This window comes from Xyrauchen texanus, chromosome 29 (assembly GCF_025860055.1).
Source record: "Xyrauchen texanus isolate HMW12.3.18 chromosome 29, RBS_HiC_50CHRs, whole genome shotgun sequence".
Classification (NCBI taxonomy): Eukaryota; Metazoa; Chordata; class Actinopteri; order Cypriniformes; family Catostomidae; genus Xyrauchen; species Xyrauchen texanus.
In genome coordinates, this window is record NC_068304.1 from 19,687,657 (window position 1) to 19,704,896 (window position 17,240).

General features: G+C 36.8%; 1 protein-coding gene across 1 annotated transcript in view; it reads right to left on the reverse strand.

The window, feature by feature from the left end:
- Window positions 1–17,240, reverse strand: part of LOC127623317 (lon protease homolog 2, peroxisomal) — a 38,201-nt gene that overhangs the window by 11,913 nt on the left and 9,048 nt on the right. The window contains exons 8-11 of the mRNA XM_052097726.1: window positions 13,366–13,507; window positions 5,443–5,593; window positions 5,121–5,247; window positions 3,565–3,692 (exon numbers count right to left, since the gene is read on the reverse strand). Of these exons, the coding sequence (XP_051953686.1) occupies window positions 3,565–3,692; window positions 5,121–5,247; window positions 5,443–5,593; window positions 13,366–13,507 (548 nt within the window). The remainder of the gene's footprint in view (window positions 1–3,564; window positions 3,693–5,120; window positions 5,248–5,442; window positions 5,594–13,365; window positions 13,508–17,240) is intronic.

Here is a 17,240-nt window from a genome sequence, read left to right on the forward strand (position 1 = left end):
TGACCCTCATGTCTCTAAATCTCTCCTCGCACAGGGGCCATGCAGGGGAGGATTGGGAAACATTAGGGCTAAATCTGATTTTGAACAGAGCCCCAACTGCCCCCTCCTCTCCTTTCTCTGACTGTGTTAACTCGCATGGCTATAACTCCTGTTACAGAAGAGCAGCTGCAGCGAGACACAAAAAGGAGGGGTGCCTGCAGCCGTCTGTTAGCACGCTTTACCCTCCCCCAAACCTCAGGGGGTCCATGCTTGGAGAGATTGATGACCAAATGTGCATGTGTGTGTGTGTTGAGGTTTTACATTCATTTGAATCTGAAGTGTGAGAGTGTTTTTTTCTTCTGAGTTAGTGTCTGATGTTTTGTCAGCGTGGGGTACCCACATTCAAGGCTCATTCACACCACCAACAACATTGTCGCTTGTTGTCGCAAGCCCCTGTACTATAAAGTCGCCAGTGACCGTCATTACTGATGTCGCTCAAACTTTATTGGTAGACTGCATGTATAGCCATAGTAGCGTTTGAAATCCTTGCACAGATGATACTGCCGGTAAAACTAAGATATCGTTCTAAATGGAAAAGGAATCAATTCTCTTGACTCTAAAATTTACCATTCTGCAAGGGAGAACATTATATAACCTGCAGCTATAAATTTATATAATCTATCAATATATGAATGAAATCCACACATAATTATTTTATTAAATCGGTTTACATGGTTACAGACAAATGATATAGAGCAGTGAAATCCCTCACAACATTATAACTTCTCTGCCTTGTCTGCACTCCACACCAGTATCTCACAGGAGACGGATGGTGTGAGCTCCACTGCCTTTCTGTTCTATTGGTAGATGCTCTTGAATGTCATTTGCATAAAGTTAAACTTTTCTTAACTTTGTCCTGTTGCACGCCATGCCCACATCTTGTTGCAAACGATCATTGTCACTCGTGAAATCGAAAATGAATGGCATCCTGTTACTTTGTCACTCTGTGTCGCTTGTGGTGTGAATAAGGGCTTCACTCCTAAGTCTAAATTACACCTCAAGAGTTAGCGTGCATCTGATTGTGTCTGTATAGCACAGTGAGTGCGTGAGCATGTGTGAGTGTGTGGGGCTGTGCTGTCAGCAGTCTGTATGTGGCAGGGAATGCTAAGCTGTTTCTGAGCTGCTGCTGCTGTCGTGAAGTGTAGCATAGTACAGAACAGTACAGTACGGTACAGAAACTCACCCACTCTATCTAATACGCAGTTGTCTTACCTGTTCCATTACCCAAGCTAGGATTTAAATTTGTATAAAATTTTGTCACTGAATTCTAATTCTGCCTCAAGAGTGTGTCCTTAACAAGCATGATGTGACAAGCTGCCAGTGTAATTTTCCTGTCCTCAATCAAAGCAAAATACTACTCTATATGAAGCAACATAATCAAAGTCAATCAGATCATTCTTAATATTAAATATGCAGTGAAGTAGGAATGCAACGATTAAAGGGATAGTTCATCCATAAATGAAAACTCTCTCATCATTTACTCCACTAAAGGTGTTCCAAACATGCATAACTTTCATTTCTTCAATGAAATGTAGAAGTTAGACAAAATGATGGCCTCCATCTCTATTCACTTTCTTTGCTTATTTTATCTATTTACTCTTTTAAAGTGAATGGTGACTAAGTCTGTCAGTCCCACACATTCTGCCTAACACATGTCCTAAACAGATGTGCTGTGATGCCACGCACGGGATAAAAGGTATCTTTTCCATGTAAATCAGTGTTTTTGTCCTAACCAGCCATGACACATGACGAGCAACAGGACATTCTATTTTTTAAATAGTTTCTATTTCTGCATGTCACGCCGGCCAGAGCAGTCACCAAATGGTCTAAAATTATTGTTTTTGCAGTATATTAAAGCTGGCATCTCACTAGCCGGTTCAAAACAACTTGATTTTGGTGGGGGGTGTTACACACATACCGAATGTAGTGCTTGAGGTCTCGCTCTCTTCAGCCGGAGCTCTGTCTCACACACACACACACACACACACACACACACACACACACACACACACACACACACACACAGGTTCAGAATAGCAGAGGGGAGACATACCTGCTCATACTTCCCTGTCACGTGGAGATCGGCGAAATAACAACAGGTGTAACGTTTTAAAATAAACAATCGTAACAGACTGAATTCAAATGTGATTCATAAATTAACTTTGCCCAGTGTATGTGTGTGATTGTGTATTTATCCCCTCGGGTTTGCTGTAGAAAGTAAATGCCCATACCGGGCTTGAGTGAAAAAATTAGTTGCATTCAATAAACTGTTTCGTCTTTTATTGATCTGTTTTCTGAATTTTTTTTGTCAATTATTCTCTTTTTAGTGTATTAATATTGCCGTGTCAGGTTGAGTAAATAATTACAGAATTTTAATTTTTGAGGTAACTAACACATTATATAAAAAATCAAAAACAAATATGACATTTTGTTCCAAAAATAACAGATTAATTGATTCTCAAAACAGTTAGTTGCAGCACTAAAGCTATGCGAAGCAGGATTTCTCTGCTAAGCTGGTTGTGACAAAAATATAAATCAAGTGACCAGGATTTCTTTTTTTTTTTTTCATTTTCAGAGTTTTTCCTACATAGAGAATTATTAGGCGTGCCGCCTCCGGCTGTCTACAAAAGTCTGGTAGGTGTCTTCATGGAATACTCGCCGGTTCGCATTACTCGCGTGAACATGAGTTTAAACAAATTTAATCCAGCGTTCAAACTCGCGCGAGCAATGTGAGGCGAATGTTTTTCCGCGTTCTATATGAACGCACCATAACACGTAGATGCTCATCTCACACCCCCGCTGTCGTAATCGCAATGTAATCATCATGAGATCATCACGATAAGATCAATCTTATGTGAAAAATAACACTAAAATTACAACAACAATAAAATGTGTGTGTGTATATAAATATATATATATATATTGGTTTTGGATAGACTAAATTGACAAACGCTTATTAATAATACTTATTGCTAAAATGTTTAGTGTTCAGTGACTAAAATGTCAACATGACTAAATGTTACTAAAATATGACAAAAATGTCAACAGTTTTCATTGACTAAAACTGTATTAAAAAGCCCAGACTTTGTCAAATAAAACTTGACTAACATATTTTTTTAAAAAATAGGATAAGGTTGACTAAATATGATAAAAACTAAAAAGAACATTTGACACAGGATTAAGACTAAGACTAAATTAAACAGCTGACAAAATTAACACTAGTATTCAGTTGCCAGGTCATTAGAACTGTATTAGCGCAAAGCCAATGTTTACATGTTTTTAATATCACTTTTTTTGATCAGTATGGTACCACCTCATTTTGAGCCAGGAAAACCCCTGAATTGTATGTAATTTTATCACAATATGCCTGGTAAGGACATTCGTTCAGGCTTTATCTTTGTACAAAATCTAATACCTTCAATAGTAAGTCTATGACTGAATCAATCCTTAGGGAACTAATATAACTCCACTGTAGAAACAAAATTGAGAAGAGAAACACATTTTGAGGGTTGAGTCCCTCTTTACCTGCATGTTGTTCAGTTGGGGATTCTGCTCTAGAGATCTTTCGACCTTCAGCGACCTTCACAGCCACTGCTCGACAGATGGCCCCAATCTTCCTCTCCAAAGAACGCACGCCTGCCTCTCGTGTGTACCTACAAACACACCCAAATCACTTATTACAGCTGACACTCCAGGTCCGGGGCCATGTATTGATTGCTTTTTAGCAGATAATCATCCAAAAAATTAGCACCTCTGAGGTAATTAGTAAGCTTTGCAAATGTGCATCTAATTGACTCTCCCTGATAAACTATAAATACACTTAAAAGTGAAGCTTGGCCAATACTGTTTTAAAGGCAAGAGCGAGACAGCGGAGTAATATTACAAGATTCAGTTTATGGAAGGAGACCCGGTTGGACGACCTCATCTGTGACATAAGCTGACCCTCTGTTCGAACTGCTTAATACGTGGACATCTTTGCATTTCAATCCTTAGGTATGCTAGGTATGTTTTATATAAATATTTCTAAATTATAAATGTGATATTAATGAGGAAAGTCATCTAAATTCCACTATTGGCAAAAATAATTCCACTTTACGCCCCTTAAACTAGACTTGTTCATTATTTTCACATTACTCCATGTTTCCTGTTTATATGTAAATAATGTAAAGCAGTCAGGTCTACTACTATCCTGTGCAAATATATCTACCACAGTGTAAACGCTATAGTAAAATCTCTACTTTTCTAATATTGCACAGGATATATATATATATATATTCAAACACACCCCATATGCGTTGATTATACATCTTGCATATTTTTGCTATTCAGCGGCAATGTTGGTGGCATGCTTTATGGACAGCTAATACCAGCACATCTGAGTGTGTGCATGTTGATAGAGGGAGAAACTCATTTGTAAGTGTGTGTGATTAGTTCTTAATTGACAATGACTGCTCCTTGACCTGTCTGGACACTTTAATCTTTTCCTTCTGTTCTGCATGTGGGTTAAAAGGAGGCGTTATTATCCCAAATCTCTTTAGAATACAGAACACAGTGTGTTAGGGATGGATCATGATTGTCGACTAGTATTCTGACAACCGACAAGTCAATCAGTGGGATGAATATTTTATCTAGATGTTCATTATATACTTATATACTATATTTTAAGCAATGCTACCTTAATTAGTGTGCTATTTTTTAGCTATCAGACACTTTGCCTAGTACAACCCGTAGGAAAAGTTGCATCTTTAAATCAATCTACAGACCATGCATATTCAGCCAAACGTCTTTGCCCAATGCATCACGTCTCATGCTGTTTTTTAGTATCTGGTGACGAGCATTGCGTTTTTAAGACTTTGCGTATAGTTAAAAATTATAAAACTTTTAGAAACACATCCCCAAACCACTTCAGTTTGTTCCATTCCATTGCACTCCATTTAGCCATTTTTTTATGGAAGAACGCAACTTATGTAAATGCCCATAAAGAAACCAGCCTAATTACCAGTATAGGACTTCCTTAAGACCCAACAGTTGACAAGTCAATTTTGAAAATGTGTAGTTTTGCACATCGTTAGTATTCATACTTGCTAATTATATCCTGTGTGGTGTCTTGTGGGATCTGTAGTTGTTGTGGGGTCAGTCCATGCTGCTCCAGCTGATGAGGGATCAGGTGCCGGTGGGCTATTTCTACCTTCTCCTCCTGTGTGTACCCTAATGAGACAAACACAGTGCATATTCAGCACACAAATTACACTAATGAAGTGTTCAACTACAAAAACCATCTGGTCACTTATGGGATTGAGTTCATTGTGTTCAAGTTAAAATTGTCTGGAATCAATCACTGATAATGTCACATCATCAATGCTGCATCCTGCTGTCCTGTTTTGTCCAGTGTTGAACTCTGACCTGGCACCTGGTGGACCTCCATTCTGTCCAATAAGGCAGGGGGGATTGTCGCAGTCGTATTTGCAGTGGCGATGAAGAGCACTTGTGAGAGGTCAAAAGGTACGTTGAGGTAATGGTCAGTGAAGCTGTGGTTTTGCTCTGGGTCCAGAACCTGATAATGACCACAGTTAGAGAGAGACATAAGTGCATTGGTCTTCCCATTCAAAAAACATGCCAAAAACTCACAAAATGTAGTAGGTATGCATTATGTGAAGTTAAGCAGGAAGGGGGAGTCAGCTTCCAAAATGACTCGTCTACTTTCTCCACATTGTGACGTCACACTGTGGTAAACATCTGACCGCCTCCACAACAACACATCAACACCTATTTTACCATGAATCACTTTTGTACCCCGCCAGTATTGATGAGCAGTGAGTTGGCAAGGAGAGAACAGGTCAGGCAAGAGCAAAGAGCCAGTGTTTACTGTCAAGATTAAAGGAGCGATGTTTCTTAAAGGGGGTCTGAATGAGGGTCGAAAATGATAATGTTTTACAAATATATGACTAATATTATAAGTGAACCTCGTAAAACTTTTAAAAATAATAAAAAAATAAAAAAATAAAAAAGACATGTCGTGAGCCCATTAAATCCTGATCCCTTCCAAAGGATGTCAAAAAGGTTTTAAAATACATATACGAAAATATATATTTTTATACATATAAAGGAATGCTTTAACACAAGTTACATTACAAGTTAGACCCTATATGTTCACATTTTGTGTGATCCACACCAGTGTCCCCAATATCCTGGCCCACAGATATGGGTCAGGTCCCTCCTTCAATGTAAGTCTAGGTAAAAAGAAATTAACAGTTTCCAGGTGAAAGACAACCACTTTGAAAAGTAATTGCCCATCTTTGCAAGCCGCACCATGTTGATTTTAAAACAACGCAAGATGAGTTATTCATTGAACTAGCAAATACTGCTTTACCCATTTTTACTCGTAAGCAGGTGTCTGATATAAAACTTGATAAAATAATTAGATATTTAAAAAATTGTAGAGCTAGGGATAAATATGGATTAGATTAGATTTTTTAAACAACTTATAATGAATCAATCATAGGTCCTTTAACTTTTTCCATGGAGTAGGAATTTTCCCTACTCCATGGAAATTTGGAGTAATTGCACCAATCTATAAATCTGGAAATTATGTAGAAATGAGCAATTATAGACCAAAAAGTATTCTTCCGGTAATGTTTAAAGTTGCTGAGAAATGGGTGGCAGAACAATTAATTACATATCTTAATAATCGTCCATTTCCTCTACTATATCCTATGCAGTTTGGTTTCAGAGAAAATACTCTACAGAACCTGCTAATTGTTTTATGCTGGAAAATATCAAATAAAAAATGGTTTGAGGTGTGGTTGGTGCTGTATTTTTTTTATTTAAAAAAAGCTTTTGATACTGTATATCATGATATTTTGCTTTCGATGTTATAATTTTTTTTATTTCTCAGCTCATGGCATTATATGGTTCAAATCTTATTAAGAAAATAAGAAACAATGTGTAAGTTATAAATACATCAGAATATTTAGATTATAATATTGGTGTTCTACAAGGATCTGTATTAGGTCTGTTGTTGTTCAGTATGTATGTAAATGATTTACCAAATGTCTGTCCCTCAGATGTTGTTTGTCAAATGTATGCTGATGATGTTGTTTTGTATGTGTATGCAAAAAGTCAAGTTGCACAGAAATTGACTTCTGTCATGGATCAGGTTTCACAATGGCTTACTAAATCATGCTTACATGAAAAGAGGTATCTCCTGTAATTTAAGAACCTCTTCTTAATATTATTAACTCCTCGCTATGCTTAGGCCATGTCCCAAGAAACTTTAAAATGGCAGTTATCAAACCGCTTATTAAGAAGCCACAACTTGATCCTGGAGAACTGGCTAATTATAGACCGATTTCAAATCTCCCGTTTATGTCAAAAATACTAGAAAAGGTAGTGTCCTCCCAAATATGTTAGTTTCTACAGAAAAATAGTATATACGAAGAATTTCAGTCAGGATTTAGGCATCATCACAGTACAGAGACTGCACTTATCAGAGTTACAAATGACTTGCTCTTATCATCTGATCACAGCTGCATTTCCCTTCTAGTGCTTTTAGATCTTAGTGCTGCATTCAACACGATAGATCACGACATTCTCTTGAATAGGCTAGAGAATTATGTTGGCATTTGTGGAGTTGCATTTGCATGGTTTAGGTCATATTTAGCAGACCGCTACCACTTTGTCTATGTAAATGAGGAATTGTCAAACCAAACAAAAGTAAAATATGGAGTGCCACAGGGATCAGTTTCAGGGCCTCTGCTTTTCTCCTGTATATGCTTCCCCTGGAAGAGATTTTCACAAATCGTGGGATAAATTTCCACTGCTATGCCGACGATACACAACTTTATATTTCTTCAAAACCTGATGAGATTTCACAATTCTCGAAATTAGCAGAGTGTATCAATGAAATAAAATCCTCTAAAATATAATTTGACTCTCGATGGATGTACTGTTACATCATCTTCAACAGCGTAGAACTTAGGTGTTATATTTGATACCAATCTGTCGTTTGAAAATCAAATTACCAATGATTGTAGAACAGCATTCTTCCACCTAAGAAATATTGCTAAATTAAGGCATATGCTCTCTGTTGCTGATGCCGAAAAATTAATTCTGCGTTCATGACCTCAAGACTAGATTATTGTAATGCATTACTGGGAGGATGTCCAGCAAGATCAATAAATAAACTTAAATTGGTTCAAAATGCAGCAGCTAGAGTGCTAATGAGACCCAAGAAACATTATCATATTAGCCCCATTTTATCATCATTACATTGGCTACCTATTAAATTCCGTATTTATTTTAAAATTCTGTTAACTACGTACAAAGCTTTGAATGGTCTAGCTCTGCAGTACTTAAGTGACCTTCTACCATGCTATATTCCTTCACGTTCATTACGATCGCAAAATTTTGGCCTGTTAATAGTTCCGAGAATATCAAAATCCACTAAAGGAGGAAGATCCTTTTCATATTTGTCTCCTAAACTATGGAATAGTCTCCCTAACACTGTTCGAGATGCAGACACACTCCCTCAGTTTAAGTCTACACTCAAGACTAATATATTTAGCCAGGCATACACCTAATTTACCCTCCAACTCACAATTATGCTGCTTTAGTTGTGTCTGCCGGAACCAGAAACATTGATCATGATTTATAATTCTGCAATAAATTGAATGGCATCTGTGCTTATATTATTTTATTTATTTCCCTGTCTCAACCCCGGGACTCCTATCCTGAGGTCACAGAACCGGCTGGATCCAGCACCATTCATGCTTCGTCCACTGCTACGTGTTGCTGAATGATGATGACTAAATGCAGCCGGTGCCAGCCAAACATCACTTCAGTCTATTATGATGGGCTTCAGAGGATTAACTGATGGCAACTCCAACCATAAGACATGGGATACTTCATATGCCATTGTCTGAACCTTGGATTTAGGATGGACCCGACAACCTCACCGAAATCACCGGCCAGGTTGAACTGCGTTTCACATCCCTGATCTCTGCCTGCATCACCTCGGTCTATTGATGGACTATACTCTTGAAATGGAATACATAGACTAACAATTGCCAACAAAAGCCTTCATCAGCCAATTAACAAGGACAATTACGTCTATGTGAACTTCTGCAGTTATTCTAGGATGGACTTCAAAGACATTAGTCATTAATCTTACAGTTCAAACAAAATCAATGTTTAAACACTGACCCTTAACACTTACTTAGTTTAATCATTTTAAACAATGACTTTAACTATACATAAGTAATATTGGCATTATATTCATGACGTTAACCAGAGGGGAACTGGCCCCCACAGTGAGTCTGGTTTCTCCCGAGGTTATTTTTCTCCATTAACCAACATCTTATGGAGTTTTGTGTTCCTTGCCACAGTCGCTTTCAGCTTGCTCACTGGGGTTATTAATACAATTATTATTTAATTACTTATTTTTAAACACGATAAACAATCATATTTTATCTAATTACACAATGATGATTCATTGACATTATAGACATTACAGTTTTATCTTCTGTTAATGCCTGATCTTCTGTAAAGCTGCTTTGAAACTATGCGTGTTGTGAAAGGGGCTATACAAATAAAAATGTCTTGACTACATCTTAATGTCATGAAAACAGTTTGTATGTTTTTTCCAAAAGGGCATATCATGATGTAAAAGCAGAAGTGTTTGTCCATGGACAGAAGCTTGAGGTAGTAAATTAATTGAAATACTTAGGAATAATAATAGATTCTCAGCTTTCTTTTTAAAAAAATATGTGAAAGTTGTTAGCACAGTGAAATTTTATTTAGCCCATTTTAGATTTATCAGAAACAGTTTGACTAAAAAGGCAGTAGTGTTAATTATGAATTCTATGATACTTCCACATCACAAAGTGCATGACTACATGGACACAAACTTGTAAGTCTATTTTAAAAACCAGTTGAGACTGTTTATAAGCAAGCTCTTAAGGTTTTAGATAAAAAGCCAAATAGTTTTTATCATTGTAGTGTTTTAACTAATTACTCTTTTTTTTATTTGATTAAATTTGCTGACTTAGTACTTGTTTTTAAGATTTGAAATGGTTTTGGACCACCAATTAAGGATTATACATATCAAATAACAGGACACAAGAGCGGGTATAAGGGGTGATTGTAATATACCATTGAGAAGAAGTACCTTTGGCCAGTTATCATTTGTTTTTAGAGGAACCCATGAATGGAATAGACATTCAACAGAACTAAAAGAAGTAAAATACATAAAAAGTTGTTGTGTTTTTTCTAGAAATTTGAAAATGTGGTTGCGGTCGAATCAAAATTGTGAGTATTTGTAGAGATTCTGGTATGATAGTTTTGTATTTGTGTAATGACAACTTTATTTGTTTGTTTGTTTTTTGGTTATTATAACATCAACCTGCCTAGGGACTACAGATGAAAATCAGCCAGTTTGGCTAAATCTGGCACATTTTACATTTCTTTTGTATTATTAATGTGTATTGTCTCTGATTAAATAAATATAAAAATAAATAAGTTGAATATTTATGATTTGGGGTTTAGAACAAACAGTAATAGTAATGCTTGCCTTAGCCTATGCAAAATTTAGTTTTAAATTGTAGACCCTGGTGAAAGTTAGTGTATGATTTGTAGGATGCACTGATATGAAAATATTTGGCCGATACCGAAACTGATTTTGCTCAGAAATTAAATTTAAAAATGTACAAAAGCTTTTTTTTGTTCTAAAAATATATAATTTCCATTGATCATGGATTGGATCTGTTGAACACACGACAAGCTAACATTTTAAAGAGGGCCAGCCAAAATGAAAATAAATAAAGATTTTTAAAAAAATGACAAATGCATAAATATCAAAGCATAATGATTGATGTGAAAAAATATTATTTTATATTATTTTCTTACAATTCCCCCCTCAATTTCCCAGTTCATTATTGTGGTTTTTTTCCTTATTGATAACTACCTGTATATCTACAAACAGCCATCATAAACCAATGTATTATGAAATGCTTTCCTACAATAAGCCTGCTTCACCTCAGCTTCTGACAAACTTAATCTCTCAGTTTTCTGCTGAGCTTGCCATGTCACGTAACAAACTCCTCTATATCTCTCCCTCTATCTGATGCACAATGAGTGTGGTAATTTGGCTTTACAGTATGAGATGAACGCCACTCCCCTGGATGATTTTTAGTAGTGATCGTGTGATTACAAGATGCAGACTGTTGATCTATGTTGAAATTTTAAGATGCACTTCCCTCACTCGGATGGATTATTGCAAAAGTATGTCACACCAAGAGATAAGAGGATTACAATCAAGATACACAGATGCACAGTAGGAACAGCTGCGTCAGAGTGTGTATGAGAGACATTTGGATATTTATCTCAGGGAAAACAAACAGGCTCATGTGTAATCGGGTGTAAGCACATGGTAATGTGCATGTGATATTGTGCACATTCATTGAAAGCAATGGGCAGAGAGACAATACATTATATTTGTATTGTTTTATTATAGCCATATGACATATGCTAAATACAAGCGAAAATTGTAAGAATGTTGATGCCGCTCTTTTACATAAAATTAAAGTGAATGGTGACTGTGGCTGTTCCTAACATTCTGGCTAACATCTCCTTTTGTGTTCTATAGGATAAAGAAAGTTTGGAACAACATGAGGGTGAGTTAATGATGGGACATTTTCATTTTTGGGTGAACTATCCCTAGGTTCTCCAGTTATGCATTCTTACACAGATTTTACACCAAGTGGTTCCTCACCTTGATGTGCTATGGTATGCATGCACATACCAACAAGCCTTGCACAATAAACTGATCTTGCAGACCACACATGGTTTAACTTCTTTCTTTTTTTCAGTAGGATGATATACAATAAATTCAGTGTTTTCGTAACTCCGAAAACATGTATTTGCATGCCAAAGTCTATTCTGATTCTGAACTGCTCCAAACAAATTAATCTTTCATTATAGTTTCCAGAATATTGTCTAGCCTGCAAAAAGTCCAACTATTGCATAGAGGGCATGGTAATACCATCCTCGCACTTTAACAGAAGTACCTGTAAAGTAAGTATCATTGGATCTTCTCTAAAGTCTATTTCTCTCTCCTCTCATATCTCTCTTCAAGATTAAAATCTCTTCAATGACAAGGGCCAATAATATAGCTAATCTAAGTAGCTAACACCAAACTTTCCAAAGTCCTGCAGTCATTTTGAACTTAAGTGTGTAATATTAATCAGTCACAACGTTTTCCCCTAGCAGACTACATATATATCTGTCTATCGATCAAGGTTATCATTGTAAACTAAAACTAAATGTACTATTTGTTTCGTAAACTAAAATAAAGCTTAAAATCAACATAATTGGTTTCTTATTATACTAAACTGAAATACATTTTCATGGCTCTAAAAAAACTAAAATAAAATAAAAATAATCATAAAAGATATTTTGTTTTTGTTGCAATAGGTTTTTGAAACTTTAAACCCGCTATCACCTTAACATGAAGATTCCACTAGGTGGCGATAGCACTAGAAGATTACTTATTGCCCTCATTACATTAGCAAAGACAGAGCAGGAGGGAATTACTTACAGTACATCATGGAGAGAAGCACAGCAGGTAGAAAACTAGGGTGACCAGAATAAAAATGTATAATAAAGAATGAGTGTTTCAAAACTTTTTACCGGTAGTGTGTGTGTATATATATATATATATATGCATGTATCGCGATGCCTCAGCTGTGTCTGGGACTTTAATTATGACAAATTTGAACCTTTATCGGAATGACTGTTTGTTGTGTTGCCAATGCATGATGTTAAAACAAAGAGAACAGAAACAATATGGAATCCAGTCATTTATTCTGGCTTTCTTTCTCACACACATGCACGCATAAACACACACAGTCTTTTCACTCATTGTGCCTTACACCTTTTACATTTCATTTGGAATTGGTATACATTTTTGTTTGATGTTCAGTTTTCAGAGTTGTGACAAGACTTCCTTTCTCATGTAAAATGCACTGAAAAAGGACTTTGTGGTTAAAGTTAAATTAAAAAGAAGCATTCTTAAATTGGATTCATGTGTTTTCTTCTACTGTAAAATCAGTAATGAAATTCAGTTGGTCTTAGATTTTTAATATTAAATGTATTATTTAAAATTTTTACATTTGGGTGTCCAGCTATACGATTTAAGCTAAATTAAACATTTTAAACTATTATAACCTTGCTATCTATCTGTCTGTCTGTCTATGCATCCAGCCATCCATCATCAATCAATCCATCCATCCACAGGTTGCAGTACTGTAATCAGCATGTAGTTTCTCTCACCTCCAACAGGGCGGCGGCAGGGTCTCCCTGCATGCTCTTGCCAAGTTTGTCCACCTCGTCCAGTAAAAAGACAGGGTTGTTTACACCAACAGTCTTTAGTCCATTTATAACGCGGCCAGGCATGCTACCAACGTACGTGCGTCTGTGGACAGAGACAGATGGAGAAAATGTGGGAGTGAGAAAAAAGGAGATAAAAGAGGAAGAACGTAGAACAAAGGAGTAAGGAACGATCAAGTGTGATCAAGTGTGCACAGGAGCGTAGACTCCAGGAGGGATGATGGGGAGGTAACCCCCCCCCCACACACACACACACTATTTATACCACAATCAATGGAAATTCTTCACACTGTAACCCCCCCCAATGTTCAAGCCAAACCTACGCCCTTGGATGTGCAAAAGAAACATAAAACAGGTAGACTGAAATCAGACAAACAAGATACACCACAAACATTGATAGGAAACTGCTTTTCAGAACCAGCATATTGACCTGAAGTGCAATTGTTTTAACACAGTGGCTACTTTCACACTATCATTATTAACCCGCTTTGTTTCATTGATGTCTGTTCTAATGAATTTTACTGTTTAAGAGTGATTTTAACGATTTCACAGGGTAACATCTGGTTACCTATGTTAATGTGTGACATTGGTTTGAATGGGAACTGGTGATTACACTTGTCTTTATTTTATTTGAAAATTTTAATGCAGCATAGTCTGAAATCTCTCAATAATTGGCCTCTACACTAGAATAACATTTATTTATGACAAATAATACATTGCTAAAATTATAGATCTCTTTTCATTGGTTCGGTTGGTCTAGTGGTAGAACGTCCACTAACAATGCATATCGACCTGGATTCGAATCCCCTATGATCATCTGTATTTTTATTTAGATTGTTATAACAGCATCCTCAGTGTTGTATGTTTACAACTACCCATGACACCGCCAAAAGATCTTTCAGAACAGGGCTTTTTTTGTTTCGTGGAGAGCAAGTACAAATGCCATATTGACCAATTGGTGAGAATTAATGAGAATAAACTCTGAGAAAGCATGAGATATTTCTTCAGAATCTTAATAATTCTGTTTATTTGGCAAAATCTTAAGATTTTCAATCTTAAATTGGTGTGACAAAAAGCCTCTTAACTGGGGGGCCTGGGTAGTTCAGCAAGTAAAGATGCTGGCTACCACACCTGGAGTCGCAAGTTAGAATCCAGGGTGTGCTGAGTGACTCCATTCAGGCTTCCAAAGCAACTAATTGAATAGCTTGAAGCCTCCACACACGCTAGGTCTCAGCGGTAATGCGATCAACATACCACATGATAAGATGCGAAGATTGACGGTTTAGGCTGCTGTAGTTAGGTCTGCTGGAACCAGAAACAGAAATCATGATCTATCATTCTGCAATGGCATATATGCTAATATTATTTTATTTGTTTCCCTGTCTCAACATCTGGACTCCTATCCTGATGTCACCAGAACCAGCTGGATCCAGCTCCATTCATATTGGACTCCACTGCTACGTGTCGCTGTGTGATGATGACTAATAGCAGCCGGTGCCAGCCAAACATCACGTCAGTCTATTACGATGGACTTCAGAGGATGAACTGATGCCAACGCCAACCATAAGACATGGGATGCTTCATATGCCATTGCCTGAACCTTGGACTTAGGATCGACTGGTCAGGTTGAACTGCGATGCACCTAACTGATCTCTGCCTGCATCACCTCAGTCTAATGATGGACTACACTCTTGAAATGGAATAAATAGACTTTCTATTTAGATAGGCTATTTGGGCATTCCAAATTGGGGAGAAAAAAAAAAAAGCTAATTCTCAAATTCTATAGATTATACTATAATTGCTGGCTGTCAGATGCAGTTACAATTTTGATTGAGGATTTAAAACAATTTTATAAATATTTTGTCTATTTATGTGTGTCAGTGTCCCAGCTCTATTAAATCCGTCACTTTGTTGATTTTCAGGTTAATCAAGTCATTAATCATTATGAAGAAATAAAAGTAATTGAAAGTACAGTGTATTGTTGACACATATCAGCCTATGCTTTAATGTTGCAAATAAAATAATTCCACTAGCGATTTACTGCTCTAACAAGTGTAATCACCTGTTCCCATTCAAACCAATGTCCCACATTAACATAGGTAACCAGATGTTACCCTGTGAAACCGTTAAAATTCGCTCTAAAACTGTGTCAAATTCATTAGAACAGACATCAATGAAACAAAGTGAGTTAATAACGATACCAGCATTGTTTTTATAATGTGCAAAACGTCTTTTCTATGCAAGCAAAATTAATCACATGCATGCGCAAATCCCAGTTAACCCAAGTATACAGTAGGTCTCTGCAAAACATTAATGGGTGTTTTCATGGGTGGACATTTTAAGTATTCAATGAAAGCACGGAATCTCAATGGTTTGAAAACAAGCCAATTTTTGTTCAGCAGATACATAGGTCTCAGTTTAAACCTTCCCCAGTTGATCCATAACACTGGCTCTGCTTTGCCCTAACAAAAAGTTGTAAGCTGGTGCTGTAGCATGACGTCATTGCATACAAAAATGCCCCATTTCATTGGGGCATCAACCAACAAAAACGACTTCACTGACCCCTCCCTCTCCCCAGCCAAACACTGGTATTGCTCTTTTGCATCAGTATTTACAAATGCACAAGTGAGTTTTGCTACAGTTTCTTTGCAAAAAGTAGTTGCAAAAGTCAAGTGAAGATTTAAAGTTGCAGTGTCAGATTTGAGAGGTTGTAAGTGCCGATTTGTTGTTGTACTGCGAAAATGAATTAAAGTACAAAAGTTAATGTGTAATAAAAGTTTGTGTCTGTAATTGTATTTATGTGAATATAATTTTACATATATGTGACTACTTGTCTGCAATTGTGAATTCAAAACACAAACTTTGAATTATTGTCTGTGAGTGCAGTTTGCAACATTCATTTATTCACAAGTTTCCACATCGGTGCTGAGAGTTTAAATTTCAACTTCCGAGTAAAAATGATTACTGTACAAGTTCTCAAATCTAAATAAGCAAGTTCTTGAGTTTTGCTACGGATTTACCTTCATAGAATAGAACCACAATGAACACCTAATGAAGCGAATCATGCCATGCAATGCGATGGAAACTATCTTCTATACACATGCTTGTCTCGTATGTTGCATTTTTTTTCATGTGGGGTTCTGACAACACGGAGATTTGAGCTGTGAGTCATCCAAAGGTTTTAGATACAATCACTGTCCCATGGGAGCTGCTCCCACCAGTTCACAGCTATCGCAAGAATAGGAAAGGGTTCACTTCTGAGCTACGTCTTCAAACAAAAAGCATTAAATACGCTCCTGTACGTAGCTGTATGAACAGAATAATTTGGGAGTCACACCTGTTAGTAAATGCGCTGGTCAATCCAAAATACTGACTGTGTGAACAAAGCCATTAAGCTTGGATCATTCTGAAGACATTTAACAAAGTGTTATAAACACTAAAAATCACTAACAGTATTTTCTCCAACTGGATTGACACAAAGGCAGGATACGAAAACTGCCCTAATAATAGTCATTAGCGGCTGTAACATTGACATTAAACTTTTAACACACTACTGTAGTATAACTGTAGAGTGTAAAGTAATGCACACTCTTTTAAAGAACCAAGTAATAAAGAGACAAAGCAAGAGAGTGTGTGGGAAAAGTCTATTAGTGCCGTTTGTTCAAGGATACAATTTGCATGTGTTTGTGCTTGAGTATGAGTTTGTTAGAGCTTTGATTTTAACCAACCAGAAAACTCTGAGACCTGCCCTGGCCCGCAGGGTGCTGTGATGTTATCACCTTCTAGTTTCTATTGTGACAGAAGATCAAAGGGACCAT